Source organism: Triplophysa dalaica, chromosome 2 (assembly GCF_015846415.1).
Source record: "Triplophysa dalaica isolate WHDGS20190420 chromosome 2, ASM1584641v1, whole genome shotgun sequence".
Taxonomy (NCBI): Eukaryota; Metazoa; Chordata; class Actinopteri; order Cypriniformes; family Nemacheilidae; genus Triplophysa; species Triplophysa dalaica.
Genome location: NC_079543.1, coordinates 250,447 through 277,073, shown reverse-complemented (window position 1 = coordinate 277,073; position 26,627 = coordinate 250,447). Strand labels below are relative to the sequence as shown.

The window sequence follows — 26,627 nt, the reverse complement described above, 5'->3', positions numbered from 1 at the left end:
AGACAACTGTGAGTCTTCATTTTAAGATGATATTTACCACCACTATTGTTTGTTTCGAGAATTTGGATTCTTCTTCATTTTTTCCTTAGATCAATCTTGAGTCTTAAAAAGGTTTTTTCAGGAATATGTAACATTCCTAACTTTTTTAATTTTCTTCTCAAGAATGTTCTGTGAATCCAGCCCAGGTGTCTATGAAGTGCGTGTGTGTGAATGTTACTGACCAGACAACTGCGTGCGTTGTTGAAGAGAGTTGTCTTTTTGTTGAGGATGCTGGAGGGAATAGTGAAGTCTGCCTTGCCCATAGCGCGAAAGAATGACCTGCAGTTTGTCTTCTCCACCTTCTCATAACTGACGTACAAACACAACACACAGGTGAAGAAACAAACGTGTAAGATCGTGTTAAAATGTGTGTGTGTGTGACTCACCTATAGTACAGCAGCATGTCCGGCGGCAGATCTGTGAAGGTCGGTGACACCTCCTTTTTCAGGTGATTATACATGCACGTCAACTACAGGCCATAGCAATAAAGAGTTACAGAAAACCCTGAAGATAAAAGAACGCTCTGATGTTTGAAGCGCGCGTGTACCTGACTCTCTCTCAGCTGAATCTTCTGACGTCCAGGTCGATGTCTGCACGCTTTTACCAGCTGCTTCACCTTCTGCTCGCTCAGGGTCTGCGCTGAAGTGCAGGTGAAACCCTGCAGCAGAGACTCCGACAGCCTACAGAGGGCGACACACACAAACACATCACACACTACTCCACACACAACCAAACCACAAACACAACCTCAGAATAACTTACTCCTCTGTATTCTCACTGACTTCAGCCACAGAACCAAACAGCATCACCGCCTAAGCCGCAAACAAAGAGAATTGAATCCTGACACACAAACAAACACAACTGTCTGGATGTATGATCAATTCTTTTACAATGAAATTTACTAGATGAATTTCACATTAACGTGCGCTGTCGTCATCAAAGGCATACCAAACAAAAGACAACATCGCACCTGATCGTGTGTCCAGTGCTTCTTGTTGATGAGCGTGAGATTCACCGAACTTTGAGACACTAAAAATACTCTTGGGATCGAGCTGGCCAACATATCCGGAACGTTCTGAACAACTTTCGTTTCATCGATGGACACAAGCTGGGGAGGAGAACATGCTTTATTAAAGGAGTCCAAGACAAATGAGTCCGTCCGGCGGTTTCGACGCTCCCTCGTACCTTCATGACGTAAACGTCCTGCACGATGGACGGCGCCGCGATGATGTTTGTGATGAACGTGGGATTGGTGGATACGGTCAGAAGCTCGGCTGATGAAATGCTGGAGATGACGTCCGACTGAACACCTTTGACCAGCGTCCCAAGAGACAGCAGCGAGGAACCCGAGCTGATCTGAAAAACATTCACGAAGCATTGGATGAAGTTGTCAAGAACACAAGGGTATGATGTCACTTAACCCCAAACCCTCTCAGACTTCCATTTTCTCTTTTGTCTGCATGTATTGTGTCGAACGCAGAGTGTTTGGAAGGAGACTCACTGAAAATCCAGACTCGGTAAGAGTTTGCACGATGGCATTAGCTTGACCCTGATTCCAGCCGGTGACGGTGCTTAGAGTCGGCAGCGCAGATTTGATGGCTTGAGGAGGGGCGGAGATGATCTGAGCCTCGCTCAGGCCGACGCTCTGACTGCCGAGCAACTGGATGGAGGCCGATGTGATGGACGGCAGATTGGCGGTGAGAGCCGCTGTGATCTGAAACATGATGGGCCATGAGTCAGTACTGCACTGTAACAGATGGATTCATGAATAGATTTGTTCAATACCTCCAGATTTTCACTTCCGTTGCAGACCATGTTGATGCTCTGTATGAGTGTCATAGAGTCTCTCTCTCCTAGATTCTCAAAGGCGCTTGAAGGGACATCGCACAAGAAGCGTTTGGGCAGCCTGCGCACACACATGAAACACCAACCACGTGTTAATACCTCTTGTATTATAAGGATTCTTCACTTTTTTCATTCACGTTTTTTGTCTTGATAGCCTTTTGACCAATATGCTTCTGTATTCATTTCTTACTTGATGGGATTGAAGTATGGGCTCATTGTGTACAATTGGGTGGTGTAGTACTCTATGATGTCCTGTTTGATCTCTGCCGTCCTGTTGAACAGCTGAAGGTTCTCCTGGTTTTCTAAGAACACTCCGATCTAGAGAATGAACGAAGCAGACAGAAGAGCGTTACTAATGGAGATATTCAAATGGACTCTTCTAAGGTGAACGTCTGCTACCTGGTTAGACGACACAAAGGAGTTGAGGTCAGTGAGGGTGAGATAGCTGACGAAGGTGCCGATGGAGCGGACAAACCAGTTTGTGGAGTTCAGCTGAGGATCTGAAGGGTCGAAGCACCGCGGAGAGCCGCCTGTACACAAACACACACAATGTTAGCTCAACTTTTCTGCGGTTCAAACGTCCCAGTCAGTACAGAATTATTGAGCCTGAAAACTGGCTCACCATACATGTTTCTAATGTCATTCAGTATTTTAATCTTTACCGTTTGTCAGATAGTTCTTTATTGAGCTGTAAACGTCCGCAGGGGTGAAATCTGTGCTGTTGAAATTAAAGTTGTTTCCTAGAACAGAAACACTGAGCACACACACACGTAGCATTAAGCCAGACATTCATATTATTGTGGTTTGTAAGCACACTAGGTGGAAGTATGGTCGCATGCGTACAGTTTTGTGTAGGACAGACAGCTGGCACCACTGAACTGCGTCGGGAAGATGAACTGCGCGGTGAGGAAGGGCAGGTAGCGAACAAGTCGCTGATCAAACCACTGATCCACCTCCGAACGGTTCTCCACCCTCAGAACCTGAGACCACACGCAGGACAACACCTGCCGGCCTAAAACCTCCGACCCCACTGGCTCCTGCGGGACACAAAAGATGATAAAGAAAAGGACTCTTTAATGTGACGTCCCAATCAGTGACTGAAGGTTTTTTAGTCATTTGGCAGACGCTTTTATCCAAAGCGACTCACAGTGCACTTATTACAGGGACAATCCCCCTGGAGCAACGTGGAGTAAAGTGTCTTGCTCAAGGACACACTGGTGGTGGCTGCTGGGATCGAACCAGCAACCGTTGATTTACCAGTTCAGTGTTTAACCAGCTAGACCACCATCTCCACGTAATATGGCTACTGGAGAGAATACAGGAGTGTTTTCTCTTGTGATCTTTTGTGGGTTGGACTGCTGACATATGTCATGTATTACTTACACTTACATGTCTACACACTGTTAAACTTTCAACAGATTCTTTACACAACATAACTATCTTTTTCTTGAGCGAAATTCAAATAAGCAGCAGTTGTGTGTGGTGTTTCCATTCAAAGTCTCAGAAAGAGAAGCGTAACATTGAAAGACTTGACTTGAAATGCGTATAACTTTGCTATTGTCAACAGTATGTTAGAGGCTGTGATTGTGATTTTTAAAATGCTCTCATACCGCTGTGTTTAATTAAGCAATGCCCAGCATTTGAATGAATATAACAGACATGGCAACATCTAGTGGAGAACACAAGTACTAAAACTCAGATTCATCTGATCGTGTGTTCAAAGATTGTGAAAATGATTTCCAGACTGATTCATCGCTTTAAGAACCATCAGTACATCTGTGATTCCTAAACAATAACATACGTAGGCCCTGGACGGACCACACTGAGTCTTACCGTCTCCATGTAAAGTGTGGTCTGGTTGTACTGCTGGAGCAGATCACAGAGTCCAGATCCGTTTATGAGAGTTGGGGTTGAGTTCAGAAACTCCCTCAGCTCCACCGTGGAGACAGAACTTAACACCTGCGGAAAGAGAAGCCATCAGAACGGCGCTGAGGACAGGAGGACTAGGAGGAGGAACACAACGGCTGGAAATATGGCTGCAGTACCTGATACCGTCTTCCCACGGGGATGAGGGAAAGAAAACCATTCACGTCTGGAAATCCAAAGTGAAGGAAGGTATTCTTGAGGAAGACGTAGAAACTCCTGCCGTCGTAACAGCGTAGAGGCGGTGCGTCTACAGCAATAAACATGTGTTTACAATGTTGAAATCTATTCCACAAACTTTCACTGTATTCAGGAGAAGGTGGTTGTGTTTGTATGTGTGTGTGTGTGTGTGTGTGTGTGTGTGTGTGTGTGTGTGTGTGTAATTGAGCATGTTTACCTTTAAGTGACAGTTGGATGTTGTCATATATCTGACGCTTTATGTCTTCATTCAGATTTGATCTCTGGGCGTCCAGAACGTTCACTCTGTTTACACAATGAAACACAGCGTGAGTTTGAAGAAACGCTCTCTCACACCAGTAAAAACACAGAGCTGAAAGTGAATCTCTTACGCCTCCTGAACACAGCTGCAGCTTCGACTTCTGATGATGTCAAAGTACATGTTAACGTTTGCTGAGGTCAGAACGGAGAGCAATGGTCTCAGTCGAACTGTCAGCCATATCAACACCTCTGAATCAGTGAGAGACGGGGAGGACAGGTCAGCTCTGTCTAACCCAACCTGAAGAAATGCTTGTTTCACCTCCTGTGAGTAGTTCTGCTCATTCTTCTGCACACAAGACAACACATCACTGGACCACACAAAGCAAAGCAGAAAATGATCATTTGCAAACACATGAAGAAATAATATCCAGCTACTACAGTTGCAACATACTTGGATGTTTAGAGAAAGAACATTAAAAAAGTTTGACAGCTGCTCCGGTTTAACAGCCCTCATCACAGTTTGAACGTCCTGCGCTCCGTGAAGTTGTGAGGGAGAGGAGCACAACTCAACCAGCTGGGACACAGTCAGAACCTCTGCTGCTTCAACCTGAAAAAGAAAGAGAGACACACGAGAGTGAGAGAGAGAGAGACATAAAGGTATTAAAACAGAGTGAAAGAGGAGGGAGAAGAAGAGGAAGAGAGAGAGAGAGAGACAGGTTTTGAAACAGAAGCACATATATATATTTATATTTCTCTATTCACCCCATTAAAGTCTTTATTGAAGGTGATGAAGTCAGTAAAGGTGGCGAATGTGCTGAACTGTCCGAAATTCTTTTGCACCCAGTCAGAATCATTGTTCACACTCAGCACACACGACTGTCCTGGAATATCAGAGAAACATATAAAGTGTTACACACATACACCATAACCCTAAACTTGGCTATCACATAAATCTTTCTACATTTTAACATTTTCAAATAAGCTGGTTTCCTGATGTGGACAATAAAAAAATGCCCCCACAAGGCCACAATTTCTGGAACTTTGGTGGGAACATTTATGTTTATTTCTTATACTGCACATTTCTTCTCCCACAGGGACAGCCCAAAGTGCTGTACAATTTATCCAATGACCATAAAACAAGAAATATAACAAAAAAAGAAATGAAAGCACATTACACAGTTCCGCTTAGAACCAAAGACATAATAACATAAAAAAATATTACGAGTGATATATCTCTCTTAAACATACTCAATCATTTGGGCCCCACACAGATAGAGAGACACATACCTTGGCTGGTCTGGTGGGAGAGATAGTTCTTTATGAAACTGTAGACGTCTTCTGACTGAAGCAGTGTGAGACTGCTGAAAACATTATCGCAGCCTTTCACTCTACAAAAACAGAAATAATATATGAATTTATCCTCGACACTAATGAGTGAGAGTAAAAACGTTCTGGATGTCTCACAAGAAAAGACATGATGATGTCATAATGTTTGATAAACCAGAAAAAGCCTGGATTTACTTTTAGAGTGGCACTTTTGATATATATTCAATGCATTTGATAAAGATAAACACAGAAATGCACAATATCAGATGACAGATCACAAACATTAAATTATGAATAAATTGTAACAAACCAACAGCAAGCCAACATTCTCCTAAACTCTTTACAGGTCAAACTGTGTGTCCACAGGAGATTTGCTCACATTTCTCTGTAGGAGTCACAACTGATGGTTCGGGGGATGACAGAAAGGCTTTCTGCGTTCATTCCAGGCAGGAAGAGGTGTAAGTAGGTCTGGAACCACAGAGTAAAGTTCTGCCGGCTAAAGGTTTCAAATCTGATCTCCAGAGCAGTTAAGGTCATGTTGAGAACAATGCTTCTCAAAACAGAGTTCAGGCTTGACACGTTTCTCTTAAAAATAAAATAAACACAATGATAAAATGTCACCTAACTATCACTGTGTTGTAAAATTTGAAACAAAAGAAAAACAACAGTATTTCAAAGATAAATGTCAATAACAGTGGATTTTTACGTTTTTTCACATCAGCATGGGATCGTTTAAAGTTACAATATTGTGAAAAGTTCTAAAGTAATTAAAAACTAAACACTTAAAACACAAACATACTACAACAATAAGATGGACCGAGACAGCAGAGCAGAAACTTTTAGATACTCCTCTGTAAAATACTTAATATTAAGAAATTGAAAAAGCTAAAAAAGATGGAATGTAATCATAAACATACATTACAATTACAACTACACAACACATTTAACCAGACAAAACCAGATACAAAAAAAAACACACCTCCTTGGTGACTTCCACAAACACTTCAAAGAACTTTTTGAGCTGCGTTTCGTCGGTGGATTCCAGGATGATGCCTAGCACCTCCTCCACCACGGCCTCATTTTCCAGGGCACCCGTGGACGGATCCAACAGCAGCTCCGCTTTCTGGCCAAGTGAGAGGGACTCCAGAGATGCCAGCTAAAGTGAACACAACCCCACCACCAAAGACGCAGTACATGACTTTGGGTGCTCTGCTCCCCGGCACTCGGTGAGCTCGGGTTGCAGTGCAGCCCAAGGGCAGGAGACTATAGCACAACAGCAATGTAAAAAAGGATGTGCGCATTTTACCACTGTGACGTTCAAGTCCTTAAGGTCAGAGTAACTGGCCGCCGTCGAGAAACGACCCAGGTTGATGTTCAGCCATTGGGCATCCCTTTGAGCGTTCTGTCCGCAAGCTGTTTTCAAAGAAAGGTCAGGAGGCAGGTTATGATACCGGACACACAGCTACTTGCAAATGACGCATGCTGTTCCTGCGACGGAGAAGCACGGGAACAACAGTTACCTGGCGTGTTGAATTGGGTGGCAAAATCCTTGAGGTACTCCACCAGAACCTGGGTTATTTCATGGATCCTGAGAGCCGTCATTTCTGACAACACCATGCCCAGTCCTTTGACGCTGCAACAGAAAGGCAGAGAGGGTTATGAGGGTCACGTGTTGGCAGAGTTCTGCGCCCTCCCTGAATCCAAGGCGGCAGAGGCACTCACATCACGCGGTAGTTGGTGCAGTTTATGTCAGCTGTGACTGTAACTAGCATGTCCGCGGTGAAACTGGAGAGGATTGGGGTGAGCTTCAGGGTGAACCACACGACCCAGTCTTCGGGCACAAACTCCTGGAATAGCGGTCGGACGATACCATAGGTCCGGTTCATCATCACGTCTCTCACAGCAGTGGGGATAGCGGAGGACACCTGCGGAGACACAACCCGAAGAGCTTGAAAGGCACTTCAATCACACCAGGTACGTGGGGCTGACCTGCGTGGCTTCGGCACGGCCAGGCATCTAAACAATCCATGGACTTGCCTCAGGAGCTGCAGCCAGCGTCGTCAGGAACTCGTCCACGTTCTGGAAAGCGTGACCAACCTCCAGCCGGTCGAACACGGCGTTGATCTGATCCGTGTTGTTCAGAGCGCCCGAGCTCCGTGTGAGTTCAGCTACTTGGGTGGGAGTCAGCAGATCCAAAGATCCAAACTGAAAGACAGCAATCAGCGAGGTTATCACCGATGAACATCAAACCAGCGACTGCTCGATTGACCACCCGAACGGGCAGCTGAGGCAAGTTACTCACGCTGGAGAAATTTCCATTTAGAGTCCGCAGATCCTCCAAGGTGGCATATTTGGAGAATTTGCCAAAGTTCTGCTCAAGCCAGTCGGCGCTGCTTGCGGTTTGGGAAAGACAGCCAGCATCTAGGTTGCGCACACAGCATCAAGGAAACTCATCAGAACCCAACTGAATTGTGAGCCAGCTGAAATAGCTGGGACCAGCCCAGTTGCTAAAGCATGCCTAAAGCAGATGTCCGTTCAAGACAGTGGTGCGACTTCACATACCTGCTAGGTCACCCCTGGAGAGGAAGGGAACGATGAATTTGTTGACGACCGCCTTCCTCAGCTCCACTCCCATGAGCAATGATTGCGCGCCGAGAGCATCCACCCTAAATCAAGCAAGATCAGCGAGCGTTAGGGATTGCCACACTTTACACGGCCAAACACCCTCTCCTGTTTCTCACGGCACTCGGTGCACTTACACGACTTGGTAGGTGTCACAAGTGAAGTTCTTGGAGCTAAGGCAGGAAAGAAGGTCCCCAGAGATTGCTGGCAGGAGCGGCCGGAGCTTTTCCGTGAACCAGCCGTCAACGAAGTCTGCGTCTGACAGCTGCGCGACGTCAAAGTCGTAGACCATCACCTCTCCGATGGCGTCCAGAGCGTGAGTCGCAGACTGCGTTATGGCGAAGGTCTGTTACGGGAGTGGGACATGCCATTAGAAAGTTGCAATGCAGCGCTTTATTAGCTGTTCCAGAAAATGGGCGTGTGGCCTACCTTGTTGGAGTTCGTGGACAGAGCGTCTCCAAGCACTCCTTTAGATTTCTTGAAGAAAAGTTTCCACATCTCCACCGGGTAGTGCTTGCTACCCACCAGCTCGCAGGACAACAGCGTGGCAAGGTCGGCGGAGGACAGCGTCATAGCCTTGAAAGGAGAGGACACATTTGGCCAGTTAGAGGAATAAAATGTCTGACTGGGAATCACGTGTCACGGCAAATAGAGAACTTTGGCGTGCAAATTAACACTTACCGAGGAACAGGCATACTTAGGGATAGGCAATGCACAGGGATCACCTCCAGACACAGTTGGACCGCTGCAAATTGCAAAAGCACATTCTTTCATTTCAAAAGCCAGTTCTGTAGCCAACCTCTGTTTCCGTTTAACACTAAATACAATACTCACCCTTGCAACCCTTTACACAGACTCTCTTCTGCAAAACAAGGAAAAACAATGAGACACACAACCTATAGCTAGCTGAAATGTTTTGAAAACTTCATAAGATTCCGTTCATCCATAGTTTTAGCTTCGCAAGTTCCGACTCACCGTTGGCTACCGTTTCTTTGCACTAATGAGACAGAGAGAGAGAGAGAGAGAGAGAGACAGCGAGAAAGAAGTTAAAGCAGTTATAAGAGAGACGTCAATGACAAGCAGCTCAAAATGGGCTTCCATTCAGCTCAAAATGCATTTCCAACAAACTAGCACTTACAACAGGGACTGGATCAGGTGGCGAGCAGCCTGAAGTGAAGCAGAGACAAAAGAGAAATCTGTCAGGGGAAGGCCACTCATACACTGCATAGGTTCACATGGATTTTTCTTTTATTGCTTTTGCCCTTTCGGTTAAAAAATAAAACTGACAGGGCTTTTTTAATTCCCCATCTTCGAATATCAGAGAACTTTCGCTCATGCCATACCGTCTGGTGGTGATTCCCGAAGAATGTCTATGCTGGATTTCAGCTCCTCCTGTAGTCCGGAGGGGAGTAGCGCCAAAGCAATCTCTAGGCCTTGGAGTCTGTTTAAACAAGCCAAAGAATTTCAATTGTCAAGCCCCTTTTCACAGACTGCAGGAAAGCGTAACAAGCAAACGGGAATCGAATCACTCACACTGCATCGTAAGAGTCACAGCTGATGTTGGTGGGGATCACCACAAGAAGCGAAGGCTGGAAGCTGGCCAGCAGCACCACGAGATTGACTTGGAACCACAGCTTATAGTCGCTGGTTTGGAAGGTGGAGAACTCGGAAGCCAGAGCCGTCAACGTCATATTCAGCATTGTGTCTCGGACAGCTGTGCTTTTGATGTAGGTGACGTTTTCCTGGTGGCGAGGGGAACAGAGATGCTTTAGAACCACACAAGGAAGTTCCGGCATAGCTTGCTCGTTCAAAAATATTTACTGGCACACTAAAGCGGAAGACTAAAAACAACGCACCTCCTTGGTGACTTCCACGAACGCCTCAAAGAACTGTTTGAGCTGCGTGTCGTCGGTGGTTTCAAGGATGCTGCCTAGCACCTCCTTCACCACGGCCTCATTTTCCAGGGCACCCGTGGACGGATCCAACAGCAGCTCCGCTTTCTGGCCAAGTGAGAGGGACTCCAGAGATGCCAGCTAAAGTGAACACAAACCCCACCACCAAAGACGCAGTACATGACTTTGGGTGCTCTGCTCCCCGGCACTCGGTGAGCTCGGGTTGCAGTGCAGCCCAAGGGCAGGAGACTATAGCACAACAGCAATGTAAAAAAGGATGTGCGCATTTTACCACTGTGACGTTCAAGTCCTTAAGGTCAGAGTAACTGGCCGCCGTCGAGAAACGACCCAGGTTGATGTTCAGCCATTGGGCATCCCTTTGAGCGTTCTGTCCGCAAGCTGTTTTCAAAGAAAGGTCAGGAGGCAGGTTATGATACCGGACACACAGCTACTTGCAAATGACGCATGCTGTTCCTGCGACGGAGAAGCACGGGAACAACAGTTACCTGGCGTGTTGAATTGGGTGGCAAAATCCTTGAGGTACTCCACCAGAACCTGGGTTATTTCATGGATCCTGAGAGCCGTCATTTCTGACAACACCATGCCCAGTCCTTTGACGCTGCAACAGAAAGGCAGAGAGGGTGATGAGGGTCACGTGTTGGCAGAGTTCTGCGCCCTCCCTGAATCCAAGGCGGCAGAGGCACTCACATCACGCGGTAGTTGGTGCAGTTTATGTCAGCTGTGACTGTAACTAGCATGTCCGCGGTGAAACTGGAGAGGATTGGGGTGAGCTTCAGGGTGAACCACACGACCCAGTCTTCGGTCACAAACTCCTGGAATAGCGGTCGGACGATACCATAGGTCCGGTTCATCATCACGTCTCTCACAGCAGTGGGGATAGCGGAGGACACCTGCGGAGACACAACCCGAGGAGCGTGAAAGGCACTTCAATCACACCAGGTACGTGGGGCTGACCTGCGTGGCTTCCGCACAGCCAGGCATCTAAACAATCCATGGACTTGCCTCAGGAGCTGCAGCCAGCGTCGTCAGGAACTCGTCCACGTTCTGGAAAGCGTGACCAACCTCCAGCCGGTCGAACACGGCGTTGATCTGATCCGTGTTGTTCAGAGCGCCCGAGCTCCGTGTGAGTTCAGCTACTTGGGTGGGAGTCAGCAGATCCAAAGATCCAAACTGAAAGACAGCAATCAGCGAGGTTATCACCGATGAACATCAAACCAGCGACTGCTCGATTGACCACCCGCACGGGCAGCTGAGGCAAGTTACTCACGCTGGAGAAATTTCCATTTAGAGTCCGCAGATCCTCCAAGGTGGCATATTTGGAGAATTTGCCAAAGTTCTGCTCAAGCCAGTCGGCGCTGCTTGCGGTTTGGGAAAGACAGCCAGCATCTAGGTTGCGCACACAGCATCAAGGAAACTCATCAGAACCCAACTGAATTGTGAGCCAGCTGAAATAGCTGGGACCAGCCCAGTTGCTAAAGCATGCCTAAAGCAGATGTCCGTTCAAGACAGTGGTGCGACTTCACATACCTGCTAGGTCACCCCTGGAGAGGAAGGGAACGATGAATTTGTTGACGACCGCCTTCCTCAGCTCCACTCCCATGAGCAAGGATTGCGCGCCGAGAGCATCCACCCTAAATCAAGCAAGATCAGCGAGCGTTAGGGATTGCCACACTTTACACGGCCAAACACCCTCTCCTGTTTCTCACGGCACTCGGTGCACTTACACGACTTGGTAGGTGTCACAAGTGAAGTTCTTGGAGCTAAGGCAGGAAAGAAGGTCCCCAGAGATTGCTGGCAGGAGCGGCCGGAGCTTTTCCGTGAACCAGCCGTCAACGAAGTCTGCGTCTGACAGCTGCGCGACGTCAAAGTCGTAGACCATCACCTCTCCGATGGCGTCCAGAGCGTGAGTCGCAGACTGCGTTATGGCGAAGGTCTGTTACGGGAGTGGGACATGCCATTAGAAAGTTGCAATGCAGCGCTTTATTAGCTGTTCCAGAAAATGGGCGTGTGGCCTACCTTGTTGGAGTTCGTGGACAGAGCGTCTCCAAGCACTCCTTTAGATTTCTTGAAGAAAAGTTTCCACATCTCCACCGGGTAGTGCTTGCTACCCACCAGCTCGCAGGACAACAGCGTGGCAAGGTCGGCGGAGGACAGCGTCATAGCCTTGAAAGGAGAGGACACATTTGGCCAGTTAGAGGAATAAAATGTCTGACTGGGAATCACGTGTCACGGCAAATAGAGAACTTTGGCGTGCAAATTAACACTTACCGAGGAACAGGCATACTTAGGGATAGGCAATGCACAGGGATCACCTCCAGACACAGTTGGACCGCTGCAAATTGCAAAAGCACATTCTTTCATTTCAAAAGCCAGTTCTGTAGCCAACCTCTGTTTCCGTTTAACACTAAATACAATACTCACCCTTGCAACCCTTTACACAGACTCTCTTCTGCAAAACAAGGAAAAACAATGAGACACACAACCTATAGCTAGCTGAAATGTTTTGAAAACTTCATAAGATTCCGTTCATCCATAGTTTTAGCTTCGCAAGTTCCGACTCACCGTTGGCTACCGTTTCTTTGCACTAATGAGACAGAGAGAGAGAGAGAGAGAGAGAGAGACAGCGAGAACGAAGTTAAAGCAGTTATAAGAGAGACGTCAATGACAAGCAGCTCAAAATGGGCTTCCATTCAGCTCAAAATGCATTTCCAACAAACTAGCACTTACAACAGGGACAAGATCAGGTGGCGAGCAGCCTGAAGTGAAGCAGAGACAAAAGAGAAATCTGTCAGGGGAAGGCCACTCATACACTGCATAGGTTCACATGGATTTTTCTTTTATTGCTTTTGCCCTTTCGGTTAAAAAATAAAACTGACAGGGCTTTTTTAATTCCCCATCTTCGAATATCAGAGAACTTTCGCTCATGCCATACCGTCTGGTGGTGATTCCCGAAGAATGTCTATGCTGGATTTCAGCTCCTCCTGTAGTCCGGAGGGGAGTAGCGCCAAAGCAATCTCTAGGCCTTGGAGTCTGTTTAAACAAGCCAAAGAATTTCAATTGTCAAGCCCCTTTTCACAGACTGCAGGAAAGCGTAACAAGCAAACGGGAATCGAATCACTCACACTGCATCGTAAGAGTCACAGCTGATGTTGGTGGGGATCACCACAAGAAGCGAAGGCTGGAAGCTGGCCAGCAGCACCACGAGATTGACTTGGAACCACAGCTTATAGTCGCTGGTTTGGAAGGTGGAGAACTCGGAAGCCAGAGCCGTCAACGTCATATTCAGCATTGTGTCTCGGACAGCTGTGCTTTTGATGTAGGTGACGTTTTCCTGGTGGCGAGGGGAACAGAGATGCTTTAGAACCACACAAGGAAGTTCCGGCATAGCTTGCTCGTTCAAAAATATTTACTGGCACACTAAAGCGGAAGACTAAAAACAACGCACCTCCTTGGTGACTTCCACGAACGCCTCAAAGAACTGTTTGAGCTGCGTGTCGTCGGTGGTTTCAAGGATGCTGCCTAGCACCTCCTTCACCACGGCCTCATTTTCCAGGGCACCCGTGGACGGATCCAACAGCAGCTCCGCTTTCTGGCCAAGTGAGAGGGACTCCAGAGATGCCAGCTAAAGTGAACACAAACCCCACCACCAAAGACGCAGTACATGACTTTGGGTGCTCTGCTCCCCGGCACTCGGTGAGCTCGGGTTGCAGTGCAGCCCAAGGGCAGGAGACTATAGCACAACAGCAATGTAAAAAAGGATGTGCGCATTTTACCACTGTGACGTTCAAGTCCTTAAGGTCAGAGTAACTGGCCGCCGTCGAGAAACGACCCAGGTTGATGTTCAGCCATTGGGCATCCCTTTGAGCGTTCTGTCCGCAAGCTGTTTTCAAAGAAAGGTCAGGAGGCAGGTTATGATACCGGACACACAGCTACTTGCAAATGACGCATGCTGTTCCTGCGACGGAGAAGCACGGGAACAACAGTTACCTGGCGTGTTGAATTGGGTGGCAAAATCCTTGAGGTACTCCACCAGAACCTGGGTTATTTCATGGATCCTGAGAGCCGTCATTTCTGACAACACCATGCCCAGTCCTTTGACGCTGCAACAGAAAGGCAGAGAGGGTGATGAGGGTCACGTGTTGGCAGAGTTCTGCGCCCTCCCTGAATCCAAGGCGGCAGAGGCACTCACATCACGCGGTAGTTGGTGCAGTTTATGTCAGCTGTGACTGTAACTAGCATGTCCGCGGTGAAACTGGAGAGGATTGGGGTGAGCTTCAGGGTGAACCACACGACCCAGTCTTCGGTCACAAACTCCTGGAATAGCGGTCGGACGATACCATAGGTCCGGTTCATCATCACGTCTCTCACAGCAGTGGGGATAGCGGAGGACACCTGCGGAGACACAACCCGAGGAGCGTGAAAGGCACTTCAATCACACCAGGTACGTGGGGCTGACCTGCGTGGCTTCCGCACGGCCAGGCATCTACACAATCCATGGACTTGCCTCAGTAGCTGCAGCCAGCGTCGTCAGGAACTCGTCCACGTTCTGGAAAGCGTGACCAACCTCCAGCCGGTCGAACACGGCGTTGATCTGATCCGTGTTGTTCAGAGCGCCCGAGCTCCGTGTGAGTTCAGCTACTTGGGTGGGAGTCAGCAGATCCAAAGATCCAAACTGAAAGACAGCAATCAGCGAGGTTATCACCGATGAACATCAAACCAGCGACTGCTCGATTGACCACCCGCACGGGCAGCTGAGGCAAGTTACTCACGCTGGAGAAATTTCCATTTAGAGTCCGCAGATCCTCCAAGGTGGCATATTTGGAGAATTTGCCAAAGTTCTGCTCAAGCCAGTCGGCGCTGCTTGCGGTTTGGGAAAGACAGCCAGCATCTAGGTTGCGCACACAGCATCAAGGAAACTCATCAGAACCCAACTGAATTGCGAGCCAGCTGAAATAGCTGGGACCAGCCCAGTTGCTAAAGCATGCCTAAAGCAGATGTCCGTTCAAGACAGTGGTGCGACTTCACATACCTGCTAGGTCACCCCTGGAGAGGAAGGGAACGATGAATTTGTTGACGACCGCCTTCCTCAGCTCCACTCCCATGAGCAATGATTGCGCGCCGAGAGCATCCACCCTAAATCAAGCAAGATCAGCGAGCGTTAGGGATTGCCACACTTTACACGGCCAAACACCCTCTCCTGTTTCTCACGGCACTCGGTGCACTTACACGACTTGGTAGGTGTCACAAGTGAAGTTCTTGGAGCTAAGGCAGGAAAGAAGGTCCCCAGAGATTGCTGGCAGGAGCGGCCGGAGCTTTTCCGTGAACCAGCCGTCAACGAAGTCTGCGTCTGACAGCTGCGCGACGTCAAAGTCGTAGACCATCACCTCTCCGATGGCGTCCAGAGCGTGAGTCGCAGACTGCGTTATGGCGAAGGTCTGTTACGGGAGTGGGACATGCCATTAGAAAGTTGCAATGCAGCGCTTTATTAGCTGTTCCAGAAAATGGGCGTGTGGCCTACCTTGTTGGAGTTCGTGGACAGAGCGTCTCCAAGCACTCCTTTAGATTTCTTGAAGAAAAGTTTCCACATCTCCACCGGGTAGTGCTTGCTACCCACCAGCTCGCAGGACAACAGCGTGGCAAGGTCGGCGGAGGACAGCGTCATAGCCTTGAAAGGAGAGGACACATTTGGCCAGTTAGAGGAATAAAATGTCTGACTGGGAATCACGTGTCACGGCAAATAGAGAACTTTGGCGTGCAAATTAACACTTACCGAGGAACAGGCATACTTAGGGATAGGCAATGCACAGGGATCACCTCCAGACACAGTTGGACCGCTGCAAATTGCAAAAGCACATTCTTTCATTTCAAAAGCCAGTTCTGTAGCCAACCTCTGTTTCCGTTTAACACTAAATACAATACTCACCCTTGCAACCCTTTACACAGACTCTCTTCTGCAAAACAAGGAAAAACAATGAGACACACAACCTATAGCTAGCTGAAATGTTTTGAAAACTTCATAAGATTCCGTTCATCCATAGTTTTAGCTTCGCAAGTTCCGACTCACCGTTGGCTACCGTTTCTTTGCACTAATGAGACAGAGAGAGAGAGAGAGAGAGAGACAGCGAGAAAGAAGTTAAAGCAGTTATAAGAGAGACGTCAATGACAAGCAGCTCAAAATGGGCTTCCATTCAGCTCAAAATGCATTTCCAACAAACTAGCACTTACAACAGGGACTGGATCAGGTGGCGAGCAGCCTGAAGTGAAGCAGAGACAAAAGAGAAATCTGTCAGGGGAAGGCCACTCATACACTGCATAGGTTCACATGGATTTTTCTTTTATTGCTTTTGCCCTTTCGGTTAAAAAATAAAACTGACAGGGCTTTTTTAATTCCCCATCTTCGAATATCAGAGAACTTTCGCTCATGCCATACCGTCTGGTGGTGATTCCCGAAGAATGTCTATGCTGGATTTCAGCTCCTCCTGTAGTCCGGAGGGGAGTAGCGCCAAAGCAATCTCTAGGCCTTGGAGTCTGTTTAAACAAGCCAAAGAATTTCAATTGTCAAGCCCCTTTTCACAGACTGCAGGAAAGCGTAACAAGCAAACGGGAATCGAATCACTCACACTGCATCGTAAGAGTCACAGCTGATGTTGGTGGGGATCACCACAAGAAGCGAAGGCTGGAAGCTGGCCAGCAGCACCACGAGATTGACTTGGAACCACAGCTTATAGTCGCTGGTTTGGAAGGTGGAGAACTCGGAAGCCAGAGCCGTCAACGTCATATTCAGCATTGTGTCTCGGACAGCTGTGCTTTTGATGTAGGTGACGTTTTCCTGGTGGCGAGGGGAACAGAGATGCTTTAGAACCACACAAGGAAGTTCCGGCATAGCTTGCTCGTTCAAAAATATTTACTGGCACACTAAAGCGGAAGACTAAAAACAACGCACCTCCTTGGTGACTTCCACGAACGCCTCAAAGAACTGTTTGAGCTGCGTGTCGTCGGTGGTTTCAAGGATGCTGCCTAGCACCTCCTTCACCACGGCCTCATTTTCCAGGGCACCCGTGGACGGATCCAACAGCAGCTCCGCTTTCTGGCCAAGTGAGAGGGACTCCAGAGATGCCAGCTAAAGTGAACACAAACCCCACCACCAAAGACGCAGTACATGACTTTGGGTGCTCTGCTCCCCGGCACTCGGTGAGCTCGGGTTGCAGTGCAGCCCAAGGGCAGGAGACTATAGCACAACAGCAATGTAAAAAAGGATGTGCGCATTTTACCACTGTGACGTTCAAGTCCTTAAGGTCAGAGTAACTGGCCGCCGTCGAGAAACGACCCAGGTTGATGTTCAGCCATTGGGCATCCCTTTGAGCGTTCTGTCCGCAAGCTGTTTTCAAAGAAAGGTCAGGAGGCAGGTTATGATACCGGACACACAGCTACTTGCAAATGACGCATGCTGTTCCTGCGACGGAGAAGCACGGGAACAACAGTTACCTGGCGTGTTGAATTGGGTGGCAAAATCCTTGAGGTACTCCACCAGAACCTGGGTTATTTCATGGATCCTGAGAGCCGTCATTTCTGACAACACCATGCCCAGTCCTTTGACGCTGCAACAGAAAGGCAGAGAGGGTGATGAGGGTCACGTGTTGGCAGAGTTCTGCGCCCTCCCTGAATCCAAGGCGGCAGAGGCACTCACATCACGCGGTAGTTGGTGCAGTTTATGTCAGCTGTGACTGTAACTAGCATGTCCGCGGTGAAACTGGAGAGGATTGGGGTGAGCTTCAGGGTGAACCACACGACCCAGTCTTCGGTCACAAACTCCTGGAATAGCGGTCGGACGATACCATAGGTCCGGTTCATCATCACGTCTCTCACAGCAGTGGGGATAGCGGAGGACACCTGCGGAGACACAACCCGAGGAGCGTGAAAGGCACTTCAATCACACCAGGTACGTGGGGCTGACCTGCGTGGCTTCCGCACGGCCAGGCATCTAAACAATCCATGGACTTGCCTCAGGAGCTGCAGCCAGCGTCGTCAGGAACTCGTCCACGTTCTGGAAAGCGTGACCAACCTCCAGCCGGTCGAACACGGCGTTGATCTGATCCGTGTTGTTCAGAGCGCCCGAGCTCCGTGTGAGTTCAGCTACTTGGGTGGGAGTCAGCAGATCCAAAGATCCAAACTGAAAGACAGCAATCAGCGAGGTTATCACCGATGAACATCAAACCAGCGACTGCTCGATTGACCACCCGCACGGGCAGCTGAGGCAAGTTACTCACGCTGGAGAAATTTCCATTTAGAGTCCGCAGATCCTCCAAGGTGGCATATTTGGAGAATTTGCCAAAGTTCTGCTCAAGCCAGTCGGCGCTGCTTGCGGTTTGGGAAAGACAGCCAGCATCTAGGTTGCGCACACAGCATCAAGGAAACTCATCAGAACCCAACTGAATTGCGAGCCAGCTGAAATAGCTGGGACCAGCCCAGTTGCTAAAGCATGCCTAAAGCAGATGTCCGTTCAAGACAGTGGTGCGACTTCACATACCTGCTAGGTCACCCCTGGAGAGGAAGGGAACGATGAATTTGTTGACGACCGCCTTCCTCAGCTCCACTCCCATGAGCAATGATTGCGCGCCGAGAGCATCCACCCTAAATCAAGCAAGATCAGCGAGCGTTAGGGATTGCCACACTTTACACGGCCAAACACCCTCTCCTGTTTCTCACGGCACTCGGTGCACTTACACGACTTGGTAGGTGTCACAAGTGAAGTTCTTGGAGCTAAGGCAGGAAAGAAGGTCCCCAGAGATTGCTGGCAGGAGCGGCCGGAGCTTTTCCGTGAACCAGCCGTCAACGAAGTCTGCGTCTGACAGCTGCGCGACGTCAAAGTCGTAGACCATCACCTCTCCGATGGCGTCCAGAGCGTGAGTCGCAGACTGCGTTATGGCGAAGGTCTGTTACGGGAGTGGGACATGCCATTAGAAAGTTGCAATGCAGCGCTTTATTAGCTGTTCCAGAAAATGGGCGTGTGGCCTACCTTGTTGGAGTTCGTGGACAGAGCGTCTCCAAGCACTCCTTTAGATTTCTTGAAGAAAAGTTTCCACATCTCCACCGGGTAGTGCTTGCTACCCACCAGCTCGCAGGACAACAGCGTGGCAAGGTCGGCGGAGGACAGCGTCATAGCCTTGAAAGGAGAGGACACATTTGGCCAGTTAGAGGAATAAAATGTCTGACTGGGAATCACGTGTCACGGCAAATAGAGAACTTTGGCGTGCAAATTAACACTTACCGAGGAACAGGCATACTTAGGGATAGGCAATGCACAGGGATCACCTCCAGACACAGTTGGACCGCTGCAAATTGCAAAAGCACATTCTTTCATTTCAAAAGCCAGTTCTGTAGCCAACCTCTGTTTCCGTTTAACACTAAATACAATACTCACCCTTGCAACCCTTTACACAGACTCTCTTCTGCAAAACAAGGAAAAACAATGAGACACACAACCTATAGCTAGCTGAAATGTTTTGAAAACTTCATAAGATTCCGTTCATCCATAGTTTTAGCTTCGCAAGTTCCGACTCACCGTTGGCTACCGTTTCTTTGCACTAATGAGACAGAGAGAGAGAGAGAGAGAGAGAGACAGCGAGAAAGAAGTTAAAGCAGTTATAAGAGAGACGTCAATGACAAGCAGCTCAAAATGGGCTTCCATTCAGCTCAAAATGCATTTCCAACAAACTAGCACTTACAACAGGGACTGGATCAGGTGGCGAGCAGCCTGAAGTGAAGCAGAGACAAAAGAGAAATCTGTCAGGGGAAGGCCACTCATACACTGCATAGGTTCACATGGATTTTTCTTTTATTGCTTTTGCCCTTTCGGTTAAAAAATAAAACTGACAGGGCTTTTTTAATTCCCCATCTTCGAATATCAGAGAACTTTCGCTCATGCCATACCGTCTGGTGGTGATTCCCGAAGAATGTCTATGCTGGATTTCAGCTCCTCCTGTAGTCCGGAGGGGAGTAGCGCCAAAGCAATCTCTAGGCCTTGGAGTCTGTTTAAACAAGCCAAAGAATTTCAATTGTCAAGCCCCTTTTCACAGACTGCAGGAAAGCGTAACAAGCAAACGGGAATCGAATCACTCACACTGCATCGTAAGAGTCACAGCTGATGTTGGTGGGGATCACCACAAGAAGCGAAGGCTGGAAGCTGGCCAGCAGCACCACGAGATTGACTTGGAACCACAGCTTATAGTCGCTGGTTTGGAAGGTGGAGAACTCGGAAGCCAGAGCCGTCAACGTCATATTCAGCATTGTGTCTCGGACAGCTGTGCTTTTGATGTAGGTGACGTTTTCCTGGTGGCGAGGGGAACAGAGATGCTTTAGAACCACACAAGGAAGTTCCGGCATAGCTTGCTCGTTCAAAAATATTTACTGGCACACTAAAGCGGAAGACTAAAAACAACGCACCTCCTTGGTGACTTCCACGAACGCCTCAAAGAACTGTTTGAGCTGCGTGTCGTCGGTGGTTTCAAGGATGCTGCCTAGCACCTCCTTCACCACGGCCTCATTTTCCAGGGCACCCGTGGACGGATCCAACAGCAGCTCCGCTTTCTGGCCAAGTGAGAGGGACTCCAGAGATGCCAGCTAAAGTGAACACAAACCCCACCACCAAAGACGCAGTACATGACTTTGGGTGCTCTGCTCCCCGGCACTCGGTGAGCTCGGGTTGCAGTGCAGCCCAAGGGCAGGAGACTATAGCACAACAGCAATGTAAAAAAGGATGTGCGCATTTTACCACTGTGACGTTCAAGTCCTTAAGGTCAGAGTAACTGGCCGCCGTCGAGAAACGACCCAGGTTGATGTTCAGCCATTGGGCATCCCTTTGAGCGTTCTGTCCGCAAGCTGTTTTCAAAGAAAGGTCAGGAGGCAGGTTATGATACCGGACACACAGCTACTTGCAAATGACGCATGCTGTTCCTGCGACGGAGAAGCACGGGAACAACAGTTACCTGGCGTGTTGAATTGGGTGGCAAAATCCTTGAGGTACTCCACCAGAACCTGGGTTATTTCATGGATCCTGAGAGCCGTCATTTCTGACAACACCATGCCCAGTCCTTTGACGCTGCAACAGAAAGGCAGAGAGGGTGATGAGGGTCACGTGTTGGCAGAGTTCTGCGCCCTCCCTGAATCCAAGGCGGCAGAGGCACTCACATCACGCGGTAGTTGGTGCAGTTTATGTCAGCTGTGACTGTAACTAGCATGTCCGCGGTGAAACTGGAGAGGATTGGGGTGAGCTTCAGGGTGAACCACACGACCCAGTCTTCGGTCACAAACTCCTGGAATAGCGGTCGGACGATACCATAGGTCCGGTTCATCATCACGTCTCTCACAGCAGTGGGGATAGCGGAGGACACCTGCGGAGACACAACCCGAGGAGCGTGAAAGGCACTTCAATCACACCAGGTACGTGGGGCTGACCTGCGTGGCTTCCGCACGGCCAGGCATCTAAACAATCCATGGACTTGCCTCAGGAGCTGCAGCCAGCGTCGTCAGGAACTCGTCCACGTTCTGGAAAGCGTGACCAACCTCCAGCCGGTCGAACACGGCGTTGATCTGATCCGTGTTGTTCAGAGCGCCCGAGCTCCGTGTGAGTTCAGCTACTTGGGTGGGAGTCAGCAGATCCAAAGATCCAAACTGAAAGACAGCAATCAGCGAGGTTATCACCGATGAACATCAAACCAGCGACTGCTCGATTGACCACCCGCACGGGCAGCTGAGGCAAGTTACTCACGCTGGAGAAATTTCCATTTAGAGTCCGCAGATCCTCCAAGGTGGCATATTTGGAGAATTTGCCAAAGTTCTGCTCAAGCCAGTCGGCGCTGCTTGCGGTTTGGGAAAGACAGCCAGCATCTAGGTTGCGCACACAGCATCAAGGAAACTCATCAGAACCCAACTGAATTGCGAGCCAGCTGAAATAGCTGGGACCAGCCCAGTTGCTAAAGCATGCCTAAAGCAGATGTCCGTTCAAGACAGTGGTGCGACTTCACATACCTGCTAGGTCACCCCTGGAGAGGAAGGGAACGATGAATTTGTTGACGACCGCCTTCCTCAGCTCCACTCCCATGAGCAATGATTGCGCGCCGAGAGCATCCACCCTAAATCAAGCAAGATCAGCGAGCGTTAGGGATTGCCACACTTTACACGGCCAAACACCCTCTCCTGTTTCTCACGGCACTCGGTGCACTTACACGACTTGGTAGGTGTCACAAGTGAAGTTCTTGGAGCTAAGGCAGGAAAGAAGGTCCCCAGAGATTGCTGGCAGGAGCGGCCGGAGCTTTTCCGTGAACCAGCCGTCAACGAAGTCTGCGTCTGACAGCTGCGCGACGTCAAAGTCGTAGACCATCACCTCTCCGATGGCGTCCAGAGCGTGAGTCGCAGACTGCGTTATGGCGAAGGTCTGTTACGGGAGTGGGACATGCCATTAGAAAGTTGCAATGCAGCGCTTTATTAGCTGTTCCAGAAAATGGGCGTGTGGCCTACCTTGTTGGAGTTCGTGGACAGAGCGTCTCCAAGCACTCCTTTAGATTTCTTGAAGAAAAGTTTCCACATCTCCACCGGGTAGTGCTTGCTACCCACCAGCTCGCAGGACAACAGCGTGGCAAGGTCGGCGGAGGACAGCGTCATAGCCTTGAAAGGAGAGGACACATTTGGCCAGTTAGAGGAATAAAATGTCTGACTGGGAATCACGTGTCACGGCAAATAGAGAACTTTGGCGTGCAAATTAACACTTACCGAGGAACAGGCATACTTAGGGATAGGCAATGCACAGGGATCACCTCCAGACACAGTTGGACCGCTGCAAATTGCAAAAGCACATTCTTTCATTTCAAAAGCCAGTTCTGTAGCCAACCTCTGTTTCCGTTTAACACTAAATACAATACTCACCCTTGCAACCCTTTACACAGACTCTCTTCTGCAAAACAAGGAAAAACAATGAGACACACAACCTATAGCTAGCTGAAATGTTTTGAAAACTTCATAAGATTCCGTTCATCCATAGTTTTAGCTTCGCAAGTTCCGACTCACCGTTGGCTACCGTTTCTTTGCACTAATGAGACAGAGAGAGAGAGAGAGAGAGAGACAGCGAGAAAGAAGTTAAAGCAGTTATAAGAGAGACGTCAATGACAAGCAGCTCAAAATGGGCTTCCATTCAGCTCAAAATGCATTTCCAACAAACTAGCACTTACAACAGGGACTGGATCAGGTGGCGAGCAGCCTGAAGTGAAGCAGAGACAAAAGAGAAATCTGTCAGGGGAAGGCCACTCATACACTGCATAGGTTCACATGGATTTTTCTTTTATTGCTTTTGCCCTTTCGGTTAAAAAATAAAACTGACAGGGCTTTTTTAATTCCCCATCTTCGAATATCAGAGAACTTTCGCTCATGCCATACCGTCTGGTGGTGATTCCCGAAGAATGTCTATGCTGGATTTCAGCTCCTCCTGTAGTCCGGAGGGGAGTAGCGCCAAAGCAATCTCTAGGCCTTGGAGTCTGTTTAAACAAGCCAAAGAATTTCAATTGTCAAGCCCCTTTTCACAGACTGCAGGAAAGCGTAACAAGCAAACGGGAATCGAATCACTCACACTGCATCGTAAGAGTCACAGCTGATGTTGGTGGGGATCACCACAAGAAGCGAAGGCTGGAAGCTGGCCAGCAGCACCACGAGATTGACTTGGAACCACAGCTTATAGTCGCTGGTTTGGAAGGTGGAGAACTCGGAAGCCAGAGCCGTCAACGTCATATTCAGCATTGTGTCTCGGACAGCTGTGCTTTTGATGTAGGTGACGTTTTCCTGGTGGCGAGGGGAACAGAGATGCTTTAGAACCACACAAGGAAGTTCCGGCATAGCTTGCTCGTTCAAAAATATTTACTGGCACACTAAAGCGGAAGACTAAAAACAACGCACCTCCTTGGTGACTTCCACGAACGCCTCAAAGAACTGTTTGAGCTGCGTGTCGTCGGTGGTTTCAAGGATGCTGCCTAGCACCTCCTTCACCACGGCCTCATTTTCCAGGGCACCCGTGGACGGATCCAACAGCAGCTCCGCTTTCTGGCCAAGTGAGAGGGACTCCAGAGATGCCAGCTAAAGTGAACACAAACCCCACCACCAAAGACGCAGTACATGACTTTGGGTGCTCTGCTCCCCGGCACTCGGTGAGCTCGGGTTGCAGTGCAGCCCAAGGGCAGGAGACTATAGCACAACAGCAATGTAAAAAAGGATGTGCGCATTTTACCACTGTGACGTTCAAGTCCTTAAGGTCAGAGTAACTGGCCGCCGTCGAGAAACGACCCAGGTTGATGTTCAGCCATTGGGCATCCCTTTGAGCGTTCTGTCCGCAAGCTGTTTTCAAAGAAAGGTCAGGAGGCAGGTTATGATACCGGACACACAGCTACTTGCAAATGACGCATGCTGTTCCTGCGACGGAGAAGCACGGGAACAACAGTTACCTGGCGTGTTGAATTGGGTGGCAAAATCCTTGAGGTACTCCACCAGAACCTGGGTTATTTCATGGATCCTGAGAGCCGTCATTTCTGACAACACCATGCCCAGTCCTTTGACGCTGCAACAGAAAGGCAGAGAGGGTGATGAGGGTCACGTGTTGGCAGAGTTCTGCGCCCTCCCTGAATCCAAGGCGGCAGAGGCACTCACATCACGCGGTAGTTGGTGCAGTTTATGTCAGCTGTGACTGTAACTAGCATGTCCGCGGTGAAACTGGAGAGGATTGGGGTGAGCTTCAGGGTGAACCACACGACCCAGTCTTCGGTCACAAACTCCTGGAATAGCGGTCGGACGATACCATAGGTCCGGTTCATCATCACGTCTCTCACAGCAGTGGGGATAGCGGAGGACACCTGCGGAGACACAACCCGAGGAGCGTGAAAGGCACTTCAATCACACCAGGTACGTGGGGCTGACCTGCGTGGCTTCCGCACGGCCAGGCATCTAAACAATCCATGGACTTGCCTCAGTAGCTGCAGCCAGCGTCGTCAGGAACTCGTCCACGTTCTGGAAAGCGTGACCAACCTCCAGCCGGTCGAACACGGCGTTGATCTGATCCGTGTTGTTCAGAGCGCCCGAGCTCCGTGTGAGTTCAGCTACTTGGGTGGGAGTCAGCAGATCCAAAGATCCAAACTGAAAGACAGCAATCAGCGAGGTTATCACCGATGAACATCAAACCAGCGACTGCTCGATTGACCACCCGCACGGGCAGCTGAGGCAAGTTACTCACGCTGGAGAAATTTCCATTTAGAGTCCGCAGATCCTCCAAGGTGGCATATTTGGAGAATTTGCCAAAGTTCTGCTCAAGCCAGTCGGCGCTGCTTGCGGTTTGGGAAAGACAGCCAGCATCTAGGTTGCGCACACAGCATCAAGGAAACTCATCAGAACCCAACTGAATTGCGAGCCAGCTGAAATAGCTGGGACCAGCCCAGTTGCTAAAGCATGCCTAAAGCAGATGTCCGTTCAAGACAGTGGTGCGACTTCACATACCTGCTAGGTCACCCCTGGAGAGGAAGGGAACGATGAATTTGTTGACGACCGCCTTCCTCAGCTCCACTCCCATGAGCAATGATTGCGCGCCGAGAGCATCCACCCTAAATCAAGCAAGATCAGCGAGCGTTAGGGATTGCCACACTTTACACGGCCAAACACCCTCTCCTGTTTCTCACGGCACTCGGTGCACTTACACGACTTGGTAGGTGTCACAAGTGAAGTTCTTGGAGCTAAGGCAGGAAAGAAGGTCCCCAGAGATTGCTGGCAGGAGCGGCCGGAGCTTTTCCGTGAACCAGCCGTCAACGAAGTCTGCGTCTGACAGCTGCGCGACGTCAAAGTCGTAGACCATCACCTCTCCGATGGCGTCCAGAGCGTGAGTCGCAGACTGCGTTATGGCGAAGGTCTGTTACGGGAGTGGGACATGCCATTAGAAAGTTGCAATGCAGCGCTTTATTAGCTGTTCCAGAAAATGGGCGTGTGGCCTACCTTGTTGGAGTTCGTGGACAGAGCGTCTCCAAGCACTCCTTTAGATTTCTTGAAGAAAAGTTTCCACATCTCCACCGGGTAGTGCTTGCTACCCACCAGCTCGCAGGACAACAGCGTGGCAAGGTCGGCGGAGGACAGCGTCATAGCCTTGAAAGGAGAGGACACATTTGGCCAGTTAGAGGAATAAAATGTCTGACTGGGAATCACGTGTCACGGCAAATAGAGAACTTTGGCGTGCAAATTAACACTTACCGAGGAACAGGCATACTTAGGGATAGGAAATGCACAGGGATCACCTCCAGACACAGTTGGACCGCTGCAAATTGCAAAAGCACATTCTTTCATTTCAAAAGCCAGTTCTGTAGCCAACCTCTGTTTCCGTTTAACACTAAATACAATACTCACCCTTGCAACCCTTTACACAGACTCTCTTCTGCAAAACAAGGAAAAACAATGAGACACACAACCTATAGCTAGCTGAAATGTTTTGAAAACTTCATAAGATTC

At 49.1% G+C, this 26,627-nt stretch overlaps 1 protein-coding gene across 1 annotated transcript in view; it reads right to left on the bottom strand.

Moving 5' to 3' along the window:
• LOC130435436 (uncharacterized) overlaps positions 1–26,627 on the bottom strand; it is an 86,279-nt gene that overhangs the window by 5,599 nt on the left and 54,053 nt on the right. Inside the window, exons 64-169 of the mRNA XM_056766086.1 lie at positions 26,526–26,553; positions 26,373–26,436; positions 26,121–26,267; positions 25,829–26,037; positions 25,632–25,735; positions 25,372–25,490; positions 25,107–25,274; positions 24,792–24,994; positions 24,590–24,702; positions 24,376–24,482; positions 24,048–24,224; positions 23,725–23,933; positions 23,535–23,632; positions 23,330–23,358; positions 23,169–23,190; positions 23,028–23,055; positions 22,875–22,938; positions 22,623–22,769; positions 22,331–22,539; positions 22,134–22,237; positions 21,874–21,992; positions 21,609–21,776; positions 21,294–21,496; positions 21,092–21,204; positions 20,878–20,984; positions 20,550–20,726; positions 20,227–20,435; positions 20,037–20,134; positions 19,832–19,860; positions 19,669–19,690; positions 19,528–19,555; positions 19,375–19,438; positions 19,123–19,269; positions 18,831–19,039; positions 18,634–18,737; positions 18,374–18,492; positions 18,109–18,276; positions 17,794–17,996; positions 17,592–17,704; positions 17,378–17,484; positions 17,050–17,226; positions 16,727–16,935; positions 16,537–16,634; positions 16,332–16,360; positions 16,171–16,192; positions 16,030–16,057; positions 15,877–15,940; positions 15,625–15,771; positions 15,333–15,541; positions 15,136–15,239; positions 14,876–14,994; positions 14,611–14,778; positions 14,296–14,498; positions 14,094–14,206; positions 13,880–13,986; positions 13,552–13,728; positions 13,229–13,437; positions 13,039–13,136; positions 12,834–12,862; positions 12,669–12,690; positions 12,528–12,555; positions 12,375–12,438; positions 12,123–12,269; positions 11,831–12,039; positions 11,634–11,737; positions 11,374–11,492; positions 11,109–11,276; positions 10,794–10,996; positions 10,592–10,704; positions 10,378–10,484; positions 10,050–10,226; positions 9,727–9,935; positions 9,537–9,634; positions 9,332–9,360; positions 9,169–9,190; positions 9,028–9,055; positions 8,875–8,938; positions 8,623–8,769; positions 8,331–8,539; positions 8,134–8,237; positions 7,874–7,992; positions 7,609–7,776; positions 7,294–7,496; positions 7,092–7,204; positions 6,878–6,984; positions 6,551–6,727; positions 5,951–6,156; positions 5,533–5,633; positions 5,008–5,126; positions 4,697–4,852; positions 4,377–4,591; positions 4,205–4,290; positions 3,930–4,057; positions 3,718–3,843; positions 2,728–2,921; positions 2,547–2,638; positions 2,284–2,414; positions 2,075–2,202; positions 1,825–1,945; positions 1,541–1,753; positions 1,225–1,395; positions 1,010–1,147; positions 802–851; positions 587–719; positions 426–508; positions 222–348 (exon numbers count right to left, since the gene is read on the bottom strand). Coding sequence (XP_056622064.1) covers positions 222–348; positions 426–508; positions 587–719; positions 802–851; positions 1,010–1,147; positions 1,225–1,395; positions 1,541–1,753; positions 1,825–1,945; positions 2,075–2,202; positions 2,284–2,414; positions 2,547–2,638; positions 2,728–2,921; positions 3,718–3,843; positions 3,930–4,057; positions 4,205–4,290; positions 4,377–4,591; positions 4,697–4,852; positions 5,008–5,126; positions 5,533–5,633; positions 5,951–6,156; positions 6,551–6,727; positions 6,878–6,984; positions 7,092–7,204; positions 7,294–7,496; positions 7,609–7,776; positions 7,874–7,992; positions 8,134–8,237; positions 8,331–8,539; positions 8,623–8,769; positions 8,875–8,938; positions 9,028–9,055; positions 9,169–9,190; positions 9,332–9,360; positions 9,537–9,634; positions 9,727–9,935; positions 10,050–10,226; positions 10,378–10,484; positions 10,592–10,704; positions 10,794–10,996; positions 11,109–11,276; positions 11,374–11,492; positions 11,634–11,737; positions 11,831–12,039; positions 12,123–12,269; positions 12,375–12,438; positions 12,528–12,555; positions 12,669–12,690; positions 12,834–12,862; positions 13,039–13,136; positions 13,229–13,437; positions 13,552–13,728; positions 13,880–13,986; positions 14,094–14,206; positions 14,296–14,498; positions 14,611–14,778; positions 14,876–14,994; positions 15,136–15,239; positions 15,333–15,541; positions 15,625–15,771; positions 15,877–15,940; positions 16,030–16,057; positions 16,171–16,192; positions 16,332–16,360; positions 16,537–16,634; positions 16,727–16,935; positions 17,050–17,226; positions 17,378–17,484; positions 17,592–17,704; positions 17,794–17,996; positions 18,109–18,276; positions 18,374–18,492; positions 18,634–18,737; positions 18,831–19,039; positions 19,123–19,269; positions 19,375–19,438; positions 19,528–19,555; positions 19,669–19,690; positions 19,832–19,860; positions 20,037–20,134; positions 20,227–20,435; positions 20,550–20,726; positions 20,878–20,984; positions 21,092–21,204; positions 21,294–21,496; positions 21,609–21,776; positions 21,874–21,992; positions 22,134–22,237; positions 22,331–22,539; positions 22,623–22,769; positions 22,875–22,938; positions 23,028–23,055; positions 23,169–23,190; positions 23,330–23,358; positions 23,535–23,632; positions 23,725–23,933; positions 24,048–24,224; positions 24,376–24,482; positions 24,590–24,702; positions 24,792–24,994; positions 25,107–25,274; positions 25,372–25,490; positions 25,632–25,735; positions 25,829–26,037; positions 26,121–26,267; positions 26,373–26,436; positions 26,526–26,553 — 13,142 coding nt within the window. The remainder of the gene's footprint in view (positions 1–221; positions 349–425; positions 509–586; positions 720–801; positions 852–1,009; positions 1,148–1,224; positions 1,396–1,540; positions 1,754–1,824; positions 1,946–2,074; positions 2,203–2,283; positions 2,415–2,546; positions 2,639–2,727; positions 2,922–3,717; positions 3,844–3,929; positions 4,058–4,204; positions 4,291–4,376; positions 4,592–4,696; positions 4,853–5,007; positions 5,127–5,532; positions 5,634–5,950; positions 6,157–6,550; positions 6,728–6,877; positions 6,985–7,091; positions 7,205–7,293; positions 7,497–7,608; positions 7,777–7,873; positions 7,993–8,133; positions 8,238–8,330; positions 8,540–8,622; positions 8,770–8,874; positions 8,939–9,027; positions 9,056–9,168; positions 9,191–9,331; positions 9,361–9,536; positions 9,635–9,726; positions 9,936–10,049; positions 10,227–10,377; positions 10,485–10,591; positions 10,705–10,793; positions 10,997–11,108; positions 11,277–11,373; positions 11,493–11,633; positions 11,738–11,830; positions 12,040–12,122; positions 12,270–12,374; positions 12,439–12,527; positions 12,556–12,668; positions 12,691–12,833; positions 12,863–13,038; positions 13,137–13,228; positions 13,438–13,551; positions 13,729–13,879; positions 13,987–14,093; positions 14,207–14,295; positions 14,499–14,610; positions 14,779–14,875; positions 14,995–15,135; positions 15,240–15,332; positions 15,542–15,624; positions 15,772–15,876; positions 15,941–16,029; positions 16,058–16,170; positions 16,193–16,331; positions 16,361–16,536; positions 16,635–16,726; positions 16,936–17,049; positions 17,227–17,377; positions 17,485–17,591; positions 17,705–17,793; positions 17,997–18,108; positions 18,277–18,373; positions 18,493–18,633; positions 18,738–18,830; positions 19,040–19,122; positions 19,270–19,374; positions 19,439–19,527; positions 19,556–19,668; positions 19,691–19,831; positions 19,861–20,036; positions 20,135–20,226; positions 20,436–20,549; positions 20,727–20,877; positions 20,985–21,091; positions 21,205–21,293; positions 21,497–21,608; positions 21,777–21,873; positions 21,993–22,133; positions 22,238–22,330; positions 22,540–22,622; positions 22,770–22,874; positions 22,939–23,027; positions 23,056–23,168; positions 23,191–23,329; positions 23,359–23,534; positions 23,633–23,724; positions 23,934–24,047; positions 24,225–24,375; positions 24,483–24,589; positions 24,703–24,791; positions 24,995–25,106; positions 25,275–25,371; positions 25,491–25,631; positions 25,736–25,828; positions 26,038–26,120; positions 26,268–26,372; positions 26,437–26,525; positions 26,554–26,627) is intronic.